The sequence below is a fragment of the Catharus ustulatus genome, chromosome 5 (genome assembly GCF_009819885.2).
Source record: "Catharus ustulatus isolate bCatUst1 chromosome 5, bCatUst1.pri.v2, whole genome shotgun sequence".
Lineage (NCBI taxonomy): Eukaryota > Metazoa > Chordata > Aves > Passeriformes > Turdidae > Catharus > Catharus ustulatus.
In genome coordinates, this window is record NC_046225.1 from 42,583,802 (window position 1) to 42,606,922 (window position 23,121).

Consider the following 23,121-nt stretch of genomic DNA (forward strand, 5'->3'; position numbering starts at 1 on the left):
GCTAATTGTGCTTTTTCCATAAATTGCTTATCAGTACTTTTAAGCTACTGTTCACCAGAGCAATGCATCTTTTTATTCCAGCAATGCTTTGTAACACAGTCTGTGGGAATGACATATTTTTGCAGTACCTATTGGCACCCTTTCACAAAGCTAGGGAGCACAAAACCACTCAGAATCCTCTCTAATTTCCTAAAATTGTACAGTAATTTCACGACTATAAGGCGCACTGTTTTGACTAAAATTTTGGTCTGAACCTGGAAGTGCGCTTTATAGGCCGGTGCGCCTTATATATGGACAAAGTTCAGAAATTTGCCAACCCGGAAGCGTGAGCCCACAGCAGCCCTGAGCTGAGCCTGCCCGGCCCCAGCGGGGCAGCGCCGGGCCGAGGCAAGCCTGGCGGCGGCGGTCTGGGTGCGAGGGGGACAGGCAGCGGTGGCCCAGGCGTGAGGGGGACAGGCGGCGGCAGCCGGGGTGTGAGCCGAGCCAGCTGGCACTGGCGGGAGTGCCCGTGGCACAGGGAGGGCGCCTGGGGCTGCATTTAAAGGCCACACCAATCTGTTAAAATGTTTCCAAATTGAGCACCTGCCAGTAAACCCCCTGATCTCATGATTCTGTACTAATTCGTTACTTTGTTGCCCATGGCACAGATCCTCGCTGCAAAAAAAAGAGGTGCGCTTTATAGTCCAGTGTGCCTTACATGTGAACAAAGTTCGGAATTTTGCCAACTCCTGGAGGTGTGCCTTATAATCCAGTGTACCTTATGGTCGTGAAATTACTGTACTTACTTTCCTGCATCATCTCTGATGCTAAATGCCCGCAAGAGAAATCAAGCTTTCTGGTAACAGAAACTTCAAGAATGTTCTGATGGAACAAATGAACATTTTGACCAGACAAGTCGTTAACCTGAGGACAAGTTATAGAAGTTCTGCCAACACCAGCAAAAATAAAAAAAAATTCTCTTCATCAAAACTCTTAGACCCCCTGCAGAGACTACTGTTGTAGATTTCTATTCTCAAATAATTTACAAAACTCTGTGAAATTTTTGTTGGAGAAGGATGCAAAGGTGTATCAAACACCATACCCTGTATGCAGTACCCTCAGGACCTGTATAAAAAAAATTCCCAAGAAGTAAGAGCAAGAGAGTTCCACAGAATTCCACCAATTCCATCTCTTCAAATTCATGAAGATGAGGAAAGTTGTTGACCAGAAGAAAACAGGTTCATAAACCACATGCTTTTACCAATATAAAGAAAAAAAAAATCATCAATGAGCAGGGTAGGGCTGCTGTTTCATTTACTGTCTCAGAGAAAAGTATGCCACACATGTAATCTCAAAAGGTAGTGCTACAAAAATCAGTATGTTCAAACTGTGATGCTCTAGGTGTACGTACATTTCAAACAGAATAAAAACAAACAAAATTGCCAAAAAAATTACAGCAAAGTTAAACAAAATGGAAGAGCTGCATTGATGAATCACTGATCAAAAAGAAGAACAGAATGTATCATCCTGAGTCTAGGGAAAAGAATAAACCAAATGCTTTTATAGCCTAAACTAGCATAATATCCTAAAGTTAATTCTCAGATCGAACATGTCCACCCACATTGCTGATGACAACAACTAAACTATAAATGAGTAAGTAAATGAACAATACTATTTCTTGGACTTCATGCAATCACCGTTCATCTCTTACATGTACTAAAGCAGCAATATGTGAAATGACTCAATGTGTTCAGGTCTGCTGCATTTTTGATCCAAAAGTTGCAAAGGCAAGACAGTCTTGAACAAACACTGCACTAAATCATAAGAGAACGGGTTTGTGGATTTGAGTAAACAGAAGTGCCCTTTAAAATATCCTACACATTAATTTACTGTGATCATCAACTGTTATGCAGTACAGCATATAACTGTTACATCCTGAGGAACTGTGGCACAGCACTTCCTCCCCATCACCTAAGAATATATTCTTATTAACAAGGTTCATGTGGTAGAACAAGACCTATTTTCAACATCTGAAATAAACACCATCAACACCCTCCTACCAACCTAAATACACCAAAGCCTAAAAACATTTCTTCCCCAGCCAATGACAAGTATCACACATCTATAACAAAATCTTGTCCTAAATTCTTTCAGACTTTTATGCGTAATGTGAACTGCAGCCTAGTGAAGCTGAGGAGAAAGTTTGCTAATTTGCAAAGTTTTAACAATCCAGATGTCTGAAAGCTGGAAGAATGAAGACCTAACAGATTTTCCCAAATAGGCAGACCTTCCTCCACATTGAATCTGTATCTCCATGTGTATAGAAAAGGAAATTGCAACCTATACTTACACAGAAAGTAAAAAATTACTTCCAGTATACATTTTCCAATTATTTTAACTATAATTGTGTGACTTTATCAAACACACTGATAAATACATAGAAGATATAAAATGCCATTAAATGTATGTATTACAATTAAATTACTAAAAGTATCTTATTCAAACCAGTTTCCCTTCTATTATTTGAGAACTCTTACAATATCCCTACAAATGGGTCCGAGTTTTTGTTTTCCAGTAAAATAAGCTATTGTAATTGACATTACACTGTGGTAATCAGAGTGCTACAAATATTTAGAGATAGCTATGAGTCAAAAACCAAAACTGATATTGACTTTGTTATCCTCTGTATTTCAAATACAATGGGTTTGATGCTATCATATTGATTGTTTCATTTTATGCAAGCCTGTTTTTGAGAGACTAGTAGTCATGATGCATGAAGCAGAAAGAACAGTCAGACTGCTATCCTGTTTTGAGTGTATTTACAATAACAGTTGTTCCTCTTAAATGATACCAAAGTAGAGCAAATGCATATATAAACTAAAATCTACTTCCATCTGAAAAAAACCATCATTACTCCTACCTCTCTCCCAAATATACAAGAAATTCACCCTTTTGAACGATTATGCCAACACCATAGTAATGGAAATTCATTGAAGACCTACTGCAGAAGAGGTCCAGCACTGCCTCATAAATTTTCTAAGTATTTAGCAACAGCTCATCTGACAAGAGATAGTCCTTCTCAATTTACTGATCCACATCCACACAAAACTTACCAGGTTTTCTCTTTCAATTCTTTGCTGCTCTTTTTGCCTGTTGAGGGCAGTGTGGTACAATCTAGCTGGTGTTATAGACGTCTTCAACGTGCTGCTTCTCCTTGGCCTGGCAGACTGTCTGGATAGTTCTTTTAGCAACCTCTGGTTTTCCCGATCAATCTGCCTTACTTCTTCATTTGTGAAAGAGTAATTTTTCCTTATTCCTTTAGATGGCTGATCAATGTTTAGTTTATGTTCCTTTTGATCCAACTGTAAGAAAGCTTTAAAATAGCAAAAAGTGAAATAAGCAGATTAGAGAACGCAGCTTCAGGAACCTGGTACCAAACATAAATTAGAACCGAGAATTAAAATATAAAATTAGTATTTAGATGTTTGCACATAAAAAAAGATTTAAACTTTGCTCCCAAGTTCATCAAAAGTATCCATCTCAGCTGAGACAGAATCAAAACAATGTTTCAGACAGAAAACTGAAGCTGGGGACGCCTGACTAAGAGACACTAAGTGCATTTCCTGAAGTGATTTTATTGATCCTTAACACCTATAGCAATTCTACATCATGTTTGTAGAGGAAATGCAAAGGGAATGATGAAAAGTAAATTTAATGAATGGAGAGAAATGAGTGAGCACATATAACAAAAGAAAAATTACTGGGGCATGGAAATTTAAAATAGTAAGCACACAACAATCAAACCATGATAATAAGGTTTCAAGCCAATGAATGCACGCTTAAAAATACATAGCAACTTGACATGCACAATTGCAAGACAACTGGAAAAGCTCACACTTAGCCAGAGCCAGCTATATTTATTATATTTCCACTGGAGATGTGCTGTTGACCTATTTCTAAGCCTTTGCTTTCTAAAGCTCTGCAGCAGGTCTTCTGCCAACTGCTATGTAAGAGTTTTGCTGTCATGTTATTACTCTATCGAGCCATTGCATTATCTATGGTACAGGAATGGCAGTACCAGCTTAGATTAGACAGATTTTTGGAGCTGAGACACAGACAAAAAAGCCTTATTTGTGCAATTCCCCACACTCCTCCAATACTACAGCCTTCAGAAGACATCCCTCATTCTCACCCCTAAAAGTCCCACACAGGCAAAACAAGCATCCAAAGCAGAAAGAAAAAAAAACAACAAAAATCCAGGCAGGCAGTAATATTTCCTCAGCAAACACTTCTGCATTAACAATCTGTTGGCAAGAAATGTCTGAGGTAATCTAACAGTGGAAAAAACCCAAGAATGAAGAGCATTTTTTAACTTAAAAGTGAAATGGAATTTTTCTTGTGGTAGCTCAACTGATTTTATTTCAGAATTGATGCAAGTAAGTATTACTACTGTCTTTGAGAAATTTAAGAACAGTATTCAAAATGCAAAATCCAAACACTTCATTAATTTCAACATTCATCTGGAAATTAGTAAACTTGGACTATCAGCATGCTAGCCAACACAGGCAAGAACTGTCCCTCAGCACCTCTAACTATGAGGTTGCCCACATTAGCGAATTCTGCTTGTGTTTGTCAAGAGAAGATGCAAATCACCTCAAAACCAAGACACAATGCCATCTAGCACAGATCAAGTGTGTCAACCAGCAGGTTAATACAATATAAAGGTCCTGAAAAACATCTCTACAGTTTAGTAAGTTATTCTTAAGGTAAAACTACTACAGCGATCGACACCATTGGAGGAGACAAACCTGGAATGAGACTCATCTGGATAAGCCTACAAGAGACAAAGAAATGCAAAGAAAATAACTAGAACCACACAATTCACATCAAGCTGCAGCATATATCTCAGTAGAAAATATTGTAGAATGTCTTAATTGGAACAAGCAAGCTGCAGAACACAGCTAGAAGAAAGTAAATTGAACAACTGTCTGAAGAAGATATGTTATATAATTGATAATTGTGTTGTTATGGAGCTATGAAAGGTAATTCGACCTTTTGTCTTATATCCATAGCGTCTCATGGGTTAAAGAGGACTGCATGTCACACGCAATAGTGGAAATTTGGTCATGACAAAGAACAGCAGTCAAACTCAAGTCTTGACCTAGCCTTGTGGCGTCAATGCTATTGATGAGGACGTCTATTACAAGAGGCATTTAAATTTCTGAATTACTGTCAGCACAAATTTCCAGCAACTCCTTTGCCTCTGTGGAAGTTGCCAACTAGTAAAAATCAATTTAAAGCAATGGCATTCTGGATAAAGACTTTTTCAATTAGAAATATAGGTTCCATGCCTTCACTGGTCAATGACTTCTAATTCACTGTAAGAGAGCAGGCTATGCTTTGGCAGAGACTGTACATACTTTTGATGTACAGTAATTTCACAATTATAAGCCGCGTGTCTGGATGTAGGCAACTGTCTTGGGTTACAATACAGAGTGTGATAAAAGGTATCTATTCTATCACCATCTGTTGAGGGTGGGGGCAGTGATCCTTATCTCAAAGGCAGATATTCTGCTGATGGGCCATCCACTGAAACCAGGCAGGGCATTGTTCTTTATCTTTGCACAACCCACCCTTCCTCCAGCAAGTCATTTTCTGCTAACGGCCCATTGAGTCCCACTGTGTGACTAATAAAATTACTTCAGCCCATTGGAAGTTTCTCCAGCCAGGGGGAAGAGCCCAACATTTCTTACCAAGAGAAAAACAGAGGTTTTGGGACACTAAAGGGAGCCTTTTCTCCACTGGACTCCAGAGGAAAACGGGATTCCTCCACATCACCACTGGACCTCCGGAGGGAAACTGCACGTTCTGCAGGAGCACTGCTCCAACTGAATCACATCTGTCACAGCAAGAGGACTGCAACCATCATTTAATGGGACTGCTACCAACACCCTGCCTAACGGGGTGTCAGGTTGTACTCTGACTTTGTCAGGGTTTGGAGTTTGTTTCTTTGTAGTACTGTATTTCTATTTTAATTTCCCTAGAAATGTTATTCCTAATTCCCATATCTTTGCCTGAAAGCCCCTTGATTTCAAAATTATAATAATTTGGAGGGAGGGGGTTTACATTTTCCATTTCAAAGAGAAGCTCCTGCCTTTCTCAGCAGACACCTGTCCTCCAAACTAAAACAGCAACTTTTCGTTCTTTGTCCATATATAAGTCGCACCTGATTATAAGCCGCACTTCCGGGTTCAGACCAAAATTTTAGTCAAAATGGTGCGGCTTATAATCGTGAAATTACTGTAACTATAAACTGTAGCCAGTAAAGAGATTAAAAATGCTTCAAGGTAATTACTGACTACCTATTTTCTGACTTCTTCACTTTTCTGGTAAACCACTGTTAGGTGTGACGAAAATATAAAACCAGACCAAAGCCTTTCCCTTTTATCCCAAAGCTGGTCAGTAAATGCTACTAGAAACAATAATTAAAGGAGCCCTGAAGCAATTGCTACACACAGGGATCAACAAGCACTGCGGTACTTTGTCACTTGGATTTCCTGGGAGCAGTGGTATGCAACTTCTGTAGCATTAAATACCCCCTAATTTACCAGAAGCTCTCAGGCAATTAGAATTAATACCTATCTATGTACATATCCATGCATTGCTCTACTGGATACTATTTCTTATATATGCAAGGACAACATTTTACTAACTTTACTCCCATCTTCCAGCTTCTTCAGTCACATCCCCCTTCAACACAGACTCTTATTTTTTCATTCATCTCTTCTTTCTTCTTCCTTTCCTTAGCCTTTTTGCTTTGCACATGTATCACTTCTATGGTGCCTCATCCATACCTTTTACCACCTCACCACAAAGATAGCCTTTCCCACTTGTGTCAGGCAGAAAGAGACTCCATCCCACTTCCTTCAGTATGTTGTTCATTCTTAGCCTCATTATTATTTATTTATTTTTAATGTAGAAACTGACTTTACCACTGCCAGCTTTCTAGCAACTTTTGAGGTTGAGAGCTTGCTAACAGTCATAATATTGAATTTAGCACAATTCAAGAGAAATATATTAATACAGTGAAATAATTAAGCACACCACAAAGGTTCTGTTATGAAATTATTCAGTGAACCCTTAGCAGACAACTGCCAAAACTCAGAAAGTAATCTATTGATAGATGGCTGAATTACAGAGGCTAATTTTGCATGAGAAGTTCAGACCCAATACAACACATGCAGCAGCGTTTTTCAAAGGGATGGAATTAAAATACCAATCTAAAACTCTCAGGTTCCTCAAACGACCTTTTTATTATTAGCTTCTATGTGACCCAAGACCCATTTGAAACTTCCCAGCTAGCTTTTTGCTGCAACACTGCTGCAATACACCAAAACACTGGATCAGGTAAGACAGTAAAAGTACCTGGTTTGTGGTTCTTCAAGCTGTTAACTTATAGGAGTTACATTTTACTTGGTTAAGATCTATGTTCAGGAAGTTTAGTCTGCAAACACCACAGCAAAGCAAACCATAACTTACTAGTCCCCACCCATAGACAGTCTTTTTTAAACCAGACAAATGCAACACTGATCTCCATAGGAACTGTGTCACAGGAAAGTCTAAAGTTTAGTAGAAAAAAGAGACAACATAATGCATATGCATAATTTTAGTGAAAGAGTATCACAGCATACATATTCCTAACAAAACGAGGAGAAGAAATCACCATTCCCTAAATGATGCGCAAATAAATCACAGAAGCAATCTAGAAAGAAGTGGGGAAAAACTTGTGTAAGTCTTCCTGAAGGGAAAGTGACAGGGGTGACATTCTTTCCATGGTTCAAAATGCTGATGCCTGAATTTCAAATCAGCAGTAATAGTTGCCACTGCTTCCAGTCACCTGACTGAAAATCTGTCCAGCCTGCCTCTGCAAAGGACCATTTATAGATAATCTATTCTCCACATACTTGCTATGACAGAAGAACAGGTAATCCACAGCAGGAATGTATGTCCATTATGCACTGAATGTGTGCTACTACTCACTGGCAGCATTGCTTTCATGGCAAAGACAGTAGGTGTCTAAGTCAGGTCAGCACATGCCCACAAACCCAGGGGCAATTCACCATCAAAAAGCAAAAAAAAAGTAAGATTCCAAATGCTATTAAACACTAGTAGCACAGTACAGGTTATGCAATGCAGATGTTTGAGTTTCATAGTTATTTCAATGATTTATTCATCAATGCACCCACACTACTCTTTAATCCCAAAGCCTAAGCATTTGAATGGTTTACCCGACTATTTCTGTAGTGGCCATTGAAAACAGGAGTTACAAGTAATAACATGACAGTTAAGGTTATGATTTAAGTTTCTAAAGAGTTTGTAAGTCTTGGAAAAATGAAATATTATTTACCTATCACATACATACTCTATCAGTGGGTAGTAAGTACAGCAATTTCATGACAATAAGGCGCACCTTCGGGAGCCGGCAAATTTCACAACTTTGTACATTATATAAGGCGCACCGGACTATAAGGCGCACTTTTTTTTGCAGGGAGGATCCACACCACGTGCAACAAAGTAACAAAGTAGTAACAGAATCATGTGGTCACACGGTTTACTGGCTTGGTTTGGGGTCGGGTGGGCTCGGTGCCGCTGGGGGCTGACGCTGGTGCCAGGCACCTGAGCCACACCACAATGCTGGGAGCCCGTTCCACCCCACGTTGCTGGGCAACTCTGCCGTGCGGTGGTGCTGGGCGCCTGTGCCATGCCCCGCCGCGGTGCCGGGTGCCCGTGCCCCGCTGCAGCGCCGGGAGCCCGAGCTGCTTGGCGGCACTGCTGGCTCTCCCCAAGGTTCTCCTGGCTCGCACTTCTGGGTTGACAAATTTCGCAACTTTGTCCATTATATAAGGTGCACCGGACTATAAGGTGTACTTCTGGGTTTGAACCAAAATTTTAGTCAAAAGGGTGCGCCTTATAGTCATGAAATTACTGTAATTTAAATAAACCACTAGTTAATTTCATTTAAGGACAGCTGGACCTTAAATATAATTTGAGGTAGATGATAAACAAGCAGCAGCATTTGCATAACGCCTTGCACAGTGTGCAGTCTACTTCTCATTTGCTGGTAAGCAGGAAAAGAATATTCCCTGGTATTCACAGCATTTCTATGAAAGCTGGTTTCCATGGAGAGATACCTGCCTTTTTTTAAAGCCATAAACAAGCTGTTTATTGCTTTCAATTTCTAAGCATTGAAATAACCTTGCAGAATGAGAAAGGTCAAACCTTATATAAAACACAACTTATAATTAGCAAGTCAAATGCGTTAGGACAGGATGATATAGCTCTGCTAACGGCATTACGGCTAAAAGCGAAATCATGCATGTTTCAGTGTATCTTTTGCAATCCCAATATAAATTGCTTCAATGCTTACACCTGACTGATATTTTATACTGCTGCAATACCACATGTATATCACATTTGAAATGTACAAAAGGATTAAATAAATCACAGTTCTTCATCAATACATAGTTTAAGAGTGAAACTATTTTCCTATGGTATCTCTAAACAAATACTTCCTACATCTGTTCTACATCTGTTATTGCAGGCCACAGAGCTCTTTAAAATAATTTAAATTGAGAATTTAAGATTCAGTGGTGTTTTTAAGAAAATGAGAATGTCCTTTTCAGGTAAAAAATTTCCCTATTTAAACACGCTTAAATAGGGCTGCTAGTTATCTCTTGATACCATGAAAGATGTCTTACAGGTGCTGGACTTTTTTTTCCCCCCATAATTAGAAAGTTTCTCCTGGATGTTGGGGAAGCCTGTATCTCTCCATAATGTCACAGATTTTCAACCTCTTTTCAAACTCTAAATATAAGAACAAGCTAGCAATTGCTCTTCTACCTCAACACAAATTTCTAGGCCTGTGAAAACCAAGCATATGAATACACATACATATAGAAAATTAGTTTGAACTCTGAACATACACACTAAATGAAATTCCACAGGAAAGCTATATATGCTTAGTTCAACTCTACAGTTTGCGTACATGTATATTGTAGAGTCTAAATTTAGATTCTCTTTCGCAGCTTTTCTACAAATGCACTAGTTCAGCATGAATGAGCACACAGATAACATATCCCTAAAGAGAACAAAGTTTCAGTTATCATAAACTTGTTCTATTTCCTGAGTGACAAACTGTATGGAAAAAAAAAAGTTAGTGATTGCTCCATGTTCAATTGAAGCTGCTATTTAATTTTCTACAATAGAATTTATTCAGAAACACAGAGTTTTCACTTTCATATTAATGATAATTATATTAAGAGTTTTTCACAGAGGAAGCTCTATTTTAAAAAACTAAGGCATAGAATAGGCAAAAAGATTTATCAGCACAGAAGTCAGTGAGAGCTTCAAGGATAGAACTTCAGTCTGTGGCCAATTGCCCTACTTACCCCACCACACCACCTCCTCAAGTTAATAATAGCTAATACCATGGATTTACTGACTAATTCTCACAGACACTTTGATAAAGTAAGTAGGTATCAACCCCATTTTACAGAGAAGAAAAGACGAAGTACTAAACTCTTTAGCTCTGTATATACCTTGCACTATCCTACTGTATTGATACCAAAAACATTTAGATAAAGAGATTCAGAGCAATTTTAGCAGATAACTTGGTTTTGAACCACAAAAATAATGAGATCTGTCTAAAGACAGAGCGCAAATCTGTAGCATAACAGGTTGAGATAGATGAATGCTTAGTTCACACTCCTTAATCCATCTCTTTATTTGCATAGTAACTGAGACATAGGATCAAGCAAAATAGCATCAGAAAAATTTCCAATTTATTTTATTCACAGCTTTCCAACATGGTGATTTATGAAATTATCTTCAAAAAACAATCTTTTACAATCTATTTCTTTGCATTGCCATACGTAATTCTCTTTTTGTGTTCAAATTACTCAAGAGTACAGCAGAGGAAATAACTGACATTTTTTATTAGCATGGGTTTAGAATATTGCTTTCAGTTATTAATTTTCTGCAATATCTTTTAAGGTTTATAGCGAAGTGGAAACATCATCAAATCACAACACAATTACATACAAAGATCTATATAACATAATGAAACAACTGAAAAGCTGTATTTTTACCTGAAAATTTATAATCACAACTCATCTAAAAACAATCAAAGTGCAATACAGAGCAGGGAAACTGAGATTTCCAACTAGAACTGTTATTTGTGAGATTTTACCTTGTTAAGAAACGCATAATGGAAAATTTGCCTTTTATCAAGAATAAGCATAACTTTAGAAGTTGTAAAGGTATGATAAATTTTTGTCTAATACAATTTTCAAAATTCTTAAAAATGACTAGATTTCAATATGAACACGAATAGGTAAAGCACATATAAAGAAAAAACTTTTTCAATTATTTTTAAATTTAACTGCAAAAGTTTCTAAATTATTCAAATTCATTTTGCTTGAAGATACACAAACCACTTTGCTGCCTCTAATAACCAGATTCTTGTGCTAGTCCAAAACTTGTTCTCTGAACAAATTTCTTTCTTTTTTTTTGTTCTTGCCATTCTTTTTTTAATACAAGAGATTCCAGTCTTCCCAAATGTATGCACTGGTAATGTGAATAATCATACAAAATTAATTACTTTGCGCCCCATAGAAACAACACAGTAACAGATCACATGGAAAGTCTGCAAGTGTCTGGGGACCTTGGGAAATTAAACTTGCATAACTGCTGTTAATGCTTAGGTCCAGCTATATTCCAAGTATATTTTACAAAAAATTAAATAAAATGTTTCATCAGTATAAAGTACTGGAAAAATATTATACTTTAAAAACAAATCATGATTATTTAAATGTTTTTTTCATGCACTCAGGTCTGGGCTTGCAGTGTTCTCACTTGAAGCAATGTTTATGCCTATGCAGTTCTGATGAACATTTAATGGAGACTGGCAGGTGGGGAAAAATTATTTGCACTTTTTTTCCCCCCCTAATGTGTACAATAAACTTTGTAAGCAATAACTCAGAATAAGATTAGCTCCTATTTTTCCAGACTAGTTACTTTACACCATTAATAATTCTACCCCATTTAAACTTCAAAATGCCCAAACTAATTAAGCTATGTTGTGCTTGCTGGTTTAGAGAGGCACTTGGGAGTAATATACACATTAATCAGGAACACTGGCTGCTAGACCATATGAATTCTACTTCTCATTACTCGATCTTTATTACTGTTATTTGGAATTGGTTTAGAGTTTTGAGAAAAAAGTTCCTCTCCCCAACAGAGATTCATCTCTGAGAATACCTACTCTGAGCAGTAATACCCATTTGTTTTAGGGTTGAGATGAATCCATTGGTAATCACCAGTTATTAAATAGCTTCTTGCTAACAGAGAACAAATAAGGACATAGGACAATTGAAATCATAATTTCAATTGCCTAGCAACAACTCTTCTGCCATCATGTTTTGACAACTGGTTGGAATTGTTTCTCGTATGAAAGAATGGCTGAAGCACAAGGACTGCCAGGGATGAGAAAAAGCTCTACCTTTCTGGATGGCCAGCATTGCTTTTCTTAACTTCAGAAGAATTTCCATACAAGTAAAATCCTAATTTTTTACTTACAGATAAGTTAAACCATGTATACAATACATTCTAAATCCTTATTCACAAGAAGCTCAGTCTGGCAAGATGGAAAGTGAAGAAACACAATACATGCAGTTTTAGTCATGCCAGGCTTACTTCCAACTCAGCAAACCTGGTTTGGAACGTACCAGATTTAAACTGCAAGAGGTTTTTCTCACCTGAGATCAGTAGATTTCTCAGATTTTTTTTTTTTTTAATTTCACAGATTTTAATACTGAAAAGTCTGGACCATGAAAACAAATGCAAAAGCACCATGTAGACCTTAAAATATGCACATGGGATCATCCAGGTCATTCTCACTCCACAGAATGAAGGTGTGCAATGAATCCAGTGAAAGACTGCAAATATTCTTAGACTACTAGCCAGAAGCAATGGAGTTTTAGTAAAGATTATCTGCTATTTTTCTTTTTAAAACAACTTTACTCAACCTATGGTATTTTAGAAGGCAGACACCTAGTCCAGAAAAAAAATTTCAAGTACTTCTGTTTTATTATCAAAAAGGTACTAGAAGTTTAAGTATATGAATACCATTTATAATGCATTGAAATTTTGGATTGTCTTTCAGTTCTGAAGGTTGATAATCCAGCCTTTCAACAGAAAGGCTGATGTTTCAATTTAGATATTAAATTGTGCCCTAGTCCAGTACACCTTAAAATGCATGTGCACTTTTATTATCCAATTTATTAATATATCAAATCTTTTTTGGATTCACCCTGTGTATCTCACTTCTAGGTATAGGCAAACTAACACATGCTTCTTTTCTCTTCTTCAGAATGAGTACTATTACATAGAGAAAAATTCAAAGAATTAGATCAACACCACTTAAACTGCAACCAGTTTTAAAAATAAACATGGCATATGAAAACCCCACTCTCTTCTATTAGAATACACATTCTCAACAACTGGCAGATGTTGTATATTTTAGAAAGAAAATTTAAAAATCACCTTTCAGAAGCTGATTCAGGTCCATGGCATCATGCAAGACTTTTCGACTATATCTGCGATCAAACTCTGAATCTAATGAAAAAAATACAGATATAAGATTGAATTTCCCAGCCCCACAGGTTTTGCACATTTAGGGTTGTACTTAAATTCTCAAAATTACCGTATAATTCTTGGTTCACATTTTCCTGTCTCTTTACTTTTAGTTTCTTATCATTTGATGCTACAAATTCAAAAGACTGGATAGGACTGATGTCTGGAGTTGATAGAGGTGTTACATCAGTCACTGTATCTTCAGACTCCTCCAGCTCATCACCAAGCTTTGGTTTTCCTTCTAATTTCACTGCTGACTTGAATTTTTGTTTTGGAGACAGAAGAGCATTTCTACAAGCATTCCTTTTTGGGGAAGGATGAGATGAATCTGATAAACAGCTATCAGAATCTGTGTCAGAACAATCTGTATCTGAGCTTGAGGATGATGATGAAGAGGACGAGGAGGAGGAAGAAGAGGAGGAGCTGACAGTATATTTTTTGCTAGCCTTTTTAATGTTGTTTGGTTGCTTAGCTGACTTTGGTCTAACCTTCTGTTTTTTGCCATCATCACTACTATCTTCTTCATCTGTATAGTAATCTTCTTCACCTTCTTTAACTATTTTAGGAATTCCAGCAGGAACAATCTCCTCTATTCCTCTATTTGCTGCAGGTGTTGCTCCAGATGTACCTGCATTCTCTGCAACCGGAGGAACTGTCAAAGATGAAGCATCTTCAGTAGGATCTTTGCTAATTTCTAGGGACTTTTGCAAATCTATCTGCTTTTCTTCACTTTCCTCCTCACAACACCTTTCATCCTTTGAATTAGAAACCAAATCAGTGTCTGCAAGAGCTTCCTCTGCACTTCCTTTCTCTATATATTCTCCATTTTCTTCAGCTTTCTTTTTCTCTTCCTCAAAGTCACTGTCAAAGAAGGCATGATCCACTTCACCATCTGATATATCTTCAAAGTGGTCCATAATGAAATATGAAGTGCCACCTGCAAGCATCAAAAAAAATTTCCAAAGACTTGCATAAAAACAGATCCAAGTACACTCTTTTAGCTCTAGTAATTTATAATTCTGCAATTAATTACATGAAGTTGCTAGAGAATTCTATAATAAGCTCAGTAAAAAAATTTAGTGTCACCTTATTGCTCACAGCTTCTATGTTAAAACCGGAAAGCTTCACTTTAAGCCAACCCATCACAACTTCAAAACTACTACTTCTAAGCAAATTTGTCAAACACTGTTAGTAGCCAAAATATCTCAACTATTATAAACAAGCAATTAAAGTGTCTTATTTTTTCCCCTTAAGCTAGAGCCATTTGAAGTTAGACCCACTTTTGAGCTATCATTAGCTGGAATTTTATATTGTAAACCTTGTTTGTATACAGTGGTCACCATTTTGGCTGACACAGCCATACACACTGCAGACTTTTAGCACTTAAAATTAGGAGAAATTTCAATTTACATTGAAAGATCCATGGCTCCAAGGTTAAATTGTGACAGATGTAGGGTGCATCAGTGTTCCTGTTTTAGTTTGGACAAGGATCCTGCTTTTCATGACAGTCCTCTGTAACTCACTCCACACTACAGTAAGGAGACTTAATTCTTTCAGATAGAAACAGACTTTAAGAAGTGTGATTCAGGTATGAAACCAGTGCTTTTAAATCAGAAGTCACCATTCAGTCCATGGGACTAGATCATGGCTAGTCCAAATACATAATATTGCAGACATCAGGACTTCAGTGTTAACCATTATGTTCTACAAACCTGCTACTATAATGTACTACTTCTTACAGAATTTTATGATGTTTGATCTTATGCATGTGGCAGGAGAATATGAAAGTTCCCCCTCAGTAGTAATATATATATATAGAGTAAAAATAAAAAGATCCGAACACCTCAAAAACAAACAAAATTAGCCAATATAGGACTATTATTAAACTAAAATTAGCCAATATTAGCCAGATGAGACTACCAGTCCCATCTAGCCAGAGACACTTTTCTCCTACTCTTTACAACAGATTTAATATAAATTTAGTAAGCTACAATCAATAAACATATAACTTTTTTTAGACCCAAGGAAACAAAACATGAAGACAGGAGAAGCAACTAGACAAGGCTGGAGAACCAGAATATTTTACAAGTAGGACGGTCTCCCTTAAACCACATATAGTTTGTTGCCATGGCAAACAAAGGTAGAAAAAAGGAATTTCCAGGAAAGGTTCTAGCTAAAAATGACTTCAAAATACAGAATTTTAAAGGTCTCTCAGATATTTCACCACTTCTCAAATAATACTGGTTTAGAAGAATTGAAAATATCCTCAAATCACAACATAAAACCAGAAAGTCTGGAACCTCCTATGGTTTTAAGAATCACAAAGCCAAAGAACTGAAGAGATACTTATATGGTTAGATGTTGAATAAAACCAAAAACCCCCTTAAGCAACAAAAGCACAGATCAATTTTTAGGACCACAAAGACAACTCTCTAAAGCACCTAGCTCTACAAAGAGCAACAAAACAAAGGAGTAAAACACTTTTGGGAACACAGATATCCAGCAAGTTAAAGTCTCACACAAGAACAGGCACTAACCATCGTGAAACACCACCCTGCTGCTTACAGAATACTTCACCTGTCTCTTCATCTTGGCAGGGTGGTCCACAAGAGACACCCCTCAAAATGACCGCCTTGTTGGTCATGAACCTGGTTCTTACATGCAGGCACTTAGCCTCATCATCACTGTCCTTGAGCTCTACACAGCTGAAATATTCCCTGATGTAGAGGGTCACCCACCACCTCTCCTTCCTTGCATATCCTTCTGAGGAGCTTACAACCATCCACTGCACCACTCCAGACATAACAATCACCCCACCACGCTTATGTCATGGTGACTACATCATGGTCATCATGGTTTCCCACAGCACCATGGCTCCTCCTGGTTTTACCCATCTTGTGTGCATTGGCGCAGATGCACTTCAGCTGGGCTATTGATTCCACCCTTTGAGTCACTTCTTGTGACACCTGGCTTCAGGCAGCTTGCATAGCCTGCAGTGTGCAACTAATCATGTGAATTCCTGAAAGTTTTTCTAGAGCAGCTTCCTAATAGGACAATACATTTTAATATATAAAAACATGCACAATAGCAAAATAAAAAACAATCAGAAGGGTAACATATTATTTAAATTTTATTTTCTACCTCATGTAGCCAGCGGGTTCAAAACCTGTATAGACCATTAATTATTTATTTAGCAAGTACAACTTGAACAAAGCCAATTCTATGAAGAAAATAAATGCAGGAAGTAGAGTTTAAAAATAAAACCCTTTCTTCTCCATGATGAGAGGTTTTCATTACTTAAGGAACTAGCATCTCTCCAGCTCATAACTAGAAATATTATGACTGATTGGTAAAAGCAGGCATGTGGTGTATTTCACTTGTCTCAAACACAGATTAGAAATACTGTCAGCACTGCTGTATACATAAGAGCATAAGGGGCTATGGTAAAAAGGCTTGCAGGTGGATACAGACAAACTAGGATAGCTTAACATAGTTGAAAACTTTAGTATAGCTTAAAATATAACATTTGTTGAGTACAATCACATCCATGTAATTTTAGTTTATGTAATGCTACACCTGAAAAGGAGACTGAATTAACAGTATTTCATCAGCTATTATGTGTAGTCACACCACAGCCTCTCAGATGAGTCTTCTGAACACAATCTCTGAAGTGAGGATGTGATTTAAGACAAAAGGGCAGTGTACAGCTGGCAAAAGGTGATAAAAAGTAGCAACAAGCTTTTACATTCCTTTCCACCACTAATGCCAGCCAGGGAGCACATATCTTCCCACTCTACATGATTCAGAAATAGCTCACCTGCCAGTGGGCTGTTTCCTAGGAAGACTGAGACATAACTGCTTTGCAGACAGTGACCATCAGCACAGGAGAGATCATTTAGCAGTCTGGCCCTGCCCAAGGAGCAGCAGCCATTCCACCGCTAAATGCATATTCTGCTCCTCTGGTACGAGTCCCCAACAACTTTAGCCTTCATCTTAGTGGGAAACTAACATGGCTTGTCTCTCACTGACAATCATTCACAAACTAAAGATTAATTAATTCTGTAATCTACATTAAAAACAAACAAGAGAAAATAAACAGAGATGGTATTCTTGGATCCAATTCCATTCCTGCATTGAGAGTGTCTGCAATAGAGCTGGAATTTACCAAGACGTTTCCACACAGAGGAGGTAATTCTGCTGACAAAGCATGCCTAAATCAATAAATTGGCTCTGTTTAGAATTTCACACCCACTGATATACAATACAGAGTGTAATTTGACTTCTGAGAGAAACAGAGTTCTGCTATGTTGCCTGTTTTTAAAACACAAAGAAAACAAGTGATACCCTGAAATCTCAAAAAAACTTTCATGACAGTCAAATACTTACCATTAATTGCTGATTTTAGTGACCACTGTATTTATTTACAAAAAAATCACACTTTTTGTGGCTTTCTGCCATGAAATCCTCTAGCAAAAACATGATCAACTCCAAAAAGCAGGCTGGCCATTAATTTTTTGCCAGATCTTTTTTTACTGTAATATTTCTTATCCCCATGTAATTCTCTACCTCTCACCCCATTTTTCTTGCAACTGTAACAATCACTCATTATCACTGCCAAGTGCACCCTTTTGTCTCTTCCAAGAGAGGAGACCCAAAGTCTCCCGCTAGTTCTTCTATCCAAAGCACAAGCAGCATTTTGACATCCTCCTATGTGTCAAAAAACAGATGAAGACCCTAATCACATGAAGTGCATTGAATGTTTTTCCCCTGGCCAGCTGCAAAGCTGCCAACTACAGCACCACCCAAAATACTTTTGTAGGCAATGCCTAAGAGCAGGCCATTAGAATGACTGCAGTTTGAAGTATCTCCTACAGAGGTAGGATGGTACATAAGAAGTCATGTAATGAGGATACAGACTTAGATGTGGGCTTGTGTTTCAACACACCTTGCCTTTTGAAAACATTTTTGAATGTCAGAAACTAACACTTATGAAGTATGTTAAGTACACAGTGAAAGATTTGAGGTGTTTTAAACTTGGTTAAACCTTGAAGTTATCTACTAAAACTTTCACTTTTTAAAATGCATACCATCTGCAACTTGTGTATCCAAGAGTACTGAAATAAATCATAGAAGAAAAAAAAATGAACATTCAGGTACAAGCAGTGATCAACTCATTTATTTTAAGCATTCTACTTTCATAATCAAGGAAGAGGATAATTTATATAGATAGGACAACTGGGTTTCTTCCCTTATCTTGTAATACAACAATTCTTAGCATGCAGAGTATCATGCTCCAAGGAAAGCTGGTAACAGATTCTCAGCATGAAGGACACCACACTCTGAGTTTGCACATTACGCATCCTCTGAAGGGCCTAAATGCTTTTATGACGTCGTAAGATTCTGGTATTTAATAGAAGGGGAAAACAAGACCTTTTCACATCCTAGGGGGTTGAATCAGAAATGTCTGATGTTACTGTCTGCATCCTGTACATCACCACAAAGGCCATAATTCAGCACAGCTATTGTAGACTCAATAGGAGTCAGTAGTATGTTTACAGCAACAAAAAAGAACAGACATCATCTTAGCATGCATTAAAAAACATGTAAAGTATCAGAAGAAGCAATATAATATTGTATTTAGCTCCAACAGGGCATCTGCTGTTTAAAGGTTGAAAGTGTTTTAGGTTGAAAGTGTTTTAAATAAAAAGACGTATACTACCAATGGCACATGTTTTTTATGGCACTCCAAAATCATCTGATTCTACATTCTCGTTATTTCCCCTCTGGGGATCCAACCTCCCTAAACCTGCTGACTGCCAAATTGCCTCTTGTGTGGTGAACCTGGGAGAGGTTGAAAATGCTAAAGGAACTGCACCTAGCTCCTTCTCCCTCCCTTCCTTGTTTTTGGCTGAACGGTAAAAACACACCAGCAAACAAACAAAAAAGACAAATTTGAACACCTCTAGAAGAAAGCAATAAAATGGTAGGATGAGAAAAGTTCTACTTTTGGGAGTTTGTTAGTTTAAAAGAGGGAAAACATGAGAAAACACAAATCTTAAAACCTGTGTAACAAATCACACATATTCAGCGCTATTTACCTCCTCTTAAATTAAAGCCTTCATATTTGTTACTAAGAACAATAAAGCGTGCAAAGGAAGAAATATAGCTCTCAGGAAACTACTTCCCTTAAGCAAAACTCCCAACAAATGAAACAACCAGTCTCTTTAGCATATATTCTGATTTTCCAAGCTCAGGGCACAATACCGCTACATCTATTCTGCATCCTTGGTTCTCCCTGCTGGACACAATGGAAGGATTTTCCCCTGTATGCTCTAAAATACAGTTTATTAACTCCAAAACCTCTGACAGATTAGCCTTCAGAACAGCAGTTCTGTCTCAAACATGCAGGCTCACTGGAGATGCTTCAAAGTACTCTTGAGTCTTTTTTAAAAGAGTTACAACAGAAAGTCCTGAGTCTCACAGCTATTTCAAGTAAGAACTCAGTTCAGCCAATGGGTGCTAAAAAATCCTGGAACACAGTCAATTGTGATCATGGTTAGAGCAAATGAAAGCACATGACCACCAAACAGTCCCAGACAGTTGCTGGGCAAAGGCTTTCAAATTAATGTACAACGCAGAGGGGAGAGAGAACATGGGAAGTGGGGAGGGAAAGAAGGAGAAGAAAAAAATATTTCCTCTTGAGCCAAAAATAAGCCACTCCTCTACTTTGAAAAGCTGCAATACATTATGCTGAGAAGTGTCTTTCTGTAGCTTCAGGACTTCACTCACAGAAACATATTAAATATTTGTTCTTCAGGCTCATCAGCAAAGATCACCTTGTGACCACTTGAGCAGAAAGGCTGGGTCAGAGAATACTGAGGTTAAATGATGGGAATGATGATGGCCATCAGTTCTGTCTAAACAGAACATGGCTACTCACTCATTGCTGAGAATCCCAAGAAAATGTCTCGCAAACTCTCTAAATCCTGGAAGAAAAGAAGTAGCTTACAAATACAATTAAAAATAAAGACAACAAATCATGTATGTTGGTTGATAAAAGCAGCAGTTTCTGGAAGGCCTTCCACTTCTACAAGTGTAAGTGACACCACCCACACTGAAGTCTCATGAGGCTGCTGCCATACAATTTCTCACTACCTAGAAGAGTCCCAACTCCAACTATCTCTAAGACTAAAAGACAGTAAGCTGCTAGGGGAAAACTGATCACTGGTATTGATCTTTCCCAAAAGTGATCCATAGCCACACTCTTTTGATAATACAGAACAGGTACAAAAAGCCCAGAAAAGGCCAGATATCAATGGTGAAGAGGAAAGTAAAGGTGCAGTTTTGTTTTTCCACTCCTTCTCCACTGGTACATATCTATGAAGAAAATTTCTGTCCAATATCAAGATTTAAATTTGGGGGCAACATGTATTCAACCAGATTACCCACAACTGAAAGGGGAGAGTCTGGCAGCAGTTCAAAATTGCATGCAAAAAAAAGGAAAACAACTACTCTTATTAAAGCAAAGCTTCAGCATTATCTGCCACATAAAGGCTAGAGTTACATTTGCCAGTCCTGAAAAAGATGACAGGACCATAAAGGAATCAAGTACACCACTTCCCAAACTACTGATGGAGTCCAGCAGCAGATAAATCACAGAATATTTCTGAATATCAGGCCACCTTTACCAAGAGGCAGAACACACAAACTGCGTCCCACAACAGAAATGCCCATTGAACTACAAGTGTTTTCGTGTTTCTAACATTGCAAGTTTCGTGTGCTTAGTGACCTGACCAGACAAATAGGTGTGTCATCAGTATTTCCTTAAACTGTTTGCATAGATGTGCTTCAACACACATCAAATAGACCTGAGTTTCTGGAATAATTTCCATCATAAGGGCCTCTGTTACAAGATGTGCTTATTATCACAGTTTAAAATACACACATACAGTTTTACAGATGTAACAATTACATTCTCCATAACCACTGAAAAGAAGATGCAATTCTTAATTTTCAGTGAATATATTTTTATAGAAGAGGAACAGGCACTGCCTGGTATAGATGAGCAGAAGAAAGCATAGAATTTCAGTGACTAAATCATATATGCAATGCAGCTTCAAAAAATATCACTTAGGAAGAGTCTAAATATATTTTTGTTTCCTCAGAATGTAAGGGGCAAATAAGGTAAAAGCCTCTTGAGATAATCGCTTGCATCATATTTTTGTGACTTGCTCCTTTCTTCAGGGAGAAAATATCAAGTATGGAAAAACAGGTAAGATGTTGAAACAGAGGACTCTATTAAAGTCAACATAATATGGGTTTCCTGGAGTTCCAGTATTTATTATTACAATGAAACATTTCAAGAATGACAAATACTCATTACTGAATTGTGACTTAAACATCAGTTAAAATTGCTGGATGGAAAATAACTTGGCCAAGGAACATAGATCATGTTGTAGACCATCACCATCCCCAGTCTTGGTCAAACATAACATCGGGAAGCAAAGAATGAAACAGCTTCAAGAAACAGCTCTGGTGGAAGCAGCAAGGTAACAGTCTGCCTATCTCCCATGAATTTAAGGAGTACCTAGGCTCACCTAGGATTCTTACATCCAAGCTTCAGTGTAATATTATGTCATCTGAAAGGGCAGACTTTAAAAAGCTTGTAGATGATCCTGTCACCTATGCCACAGATGACCATTTGCTATCATCCTACAAAATTTGCACTTTTATGTGTTCCTGGGTTGAGCTTTTTAAGGGATTGGTCAATTGCATTCAAGGCCTCAATGAGTTTAGCAGTCCTGGTGACCCTCTGAGCCCATGGAAGTCTTTCAAAGAAACACAGGGCCCTCTGAATGCCATTCTAAACATAGGCAAGCACAAAACCAGAACAAAAATCCCAGTAGGTCATAGCAGCTTTCAGTTCCAAGAAAAGAAATAGGATGTCGCCAAACTACTTGCCCTTTTCTCTGGTTTCTATTCCAAATCACTAAAGCATTACCTAGATTTAGAAAACCAAAAGAACAACATACGCACTACAGAAAAAAATAAAGCAGGAAGAAGAGTTGGAAGAGCTTGAAGCATTCCAGAAGCAGAGTCCAAAGCTCTGACAACTATATTTTTAAAAGCCAATTATTTCACAAACCCACCCTTAAGCTTACTTATTTTTTAGCAACGACAACTTCACTTTAGTCTTCAAATAACTCCATTGAAGAATTTAACTTTGCGGAACTTTTTCCTCTCTCCACTGACAATTCCAGCAATCACTTTCTATCCAAAAAAGAGAGATCAAATATTTTTTCAAAAAAGCAAAAATGTGTACAATGCATTCCATGCACTATACTAAGCACCTCACTACAGACAAAAGCAGGGATACAAAAGAAATTTAGCACTGCTATTTCTATTACATTCATTCCATCCTATCCCATGTTGTTGTCCTGGTGTTTTTAT

The 23,121-nt window shown here is 37.7% G+C and overlaps 1 protein-coding gene across 2 annotated transcripts in view; it reads right to left on the reverse strand.

Moving 5' to 3' along the window:
* The window catches only part of CFAP97 (cilia and flagella associated protein 97), a 33,491-nt gene that overhangs the window by 9,009 nt on the left and 1,361 nt on the right, over nt 1–23,121 (reverse strand). For both annotated transcript variants that reach the window (XM_033060163.2, XM_033060162.2), the window contains exons 2-4: nt 13,742–14,608; nt 13,582–13,653; nt 3,093–3,352 (exon numbers count right to left, since the gene is read on the reverse strand). In XM_033060163.2, the coding sequence (XP_032916054.1) occupies nt 3,093–3,352; nt 13,582–13,653; nt 13,742–14,588 (1,179 nt within the window). In that variant the 5' untranslated portion in view covers nt 14,589–14,608. The remainder of the gene's footprint in view (nt 1–3,092; nt 3,353–13,581; nt 13,654–13,741; nt 14,609–23,121) is intronic.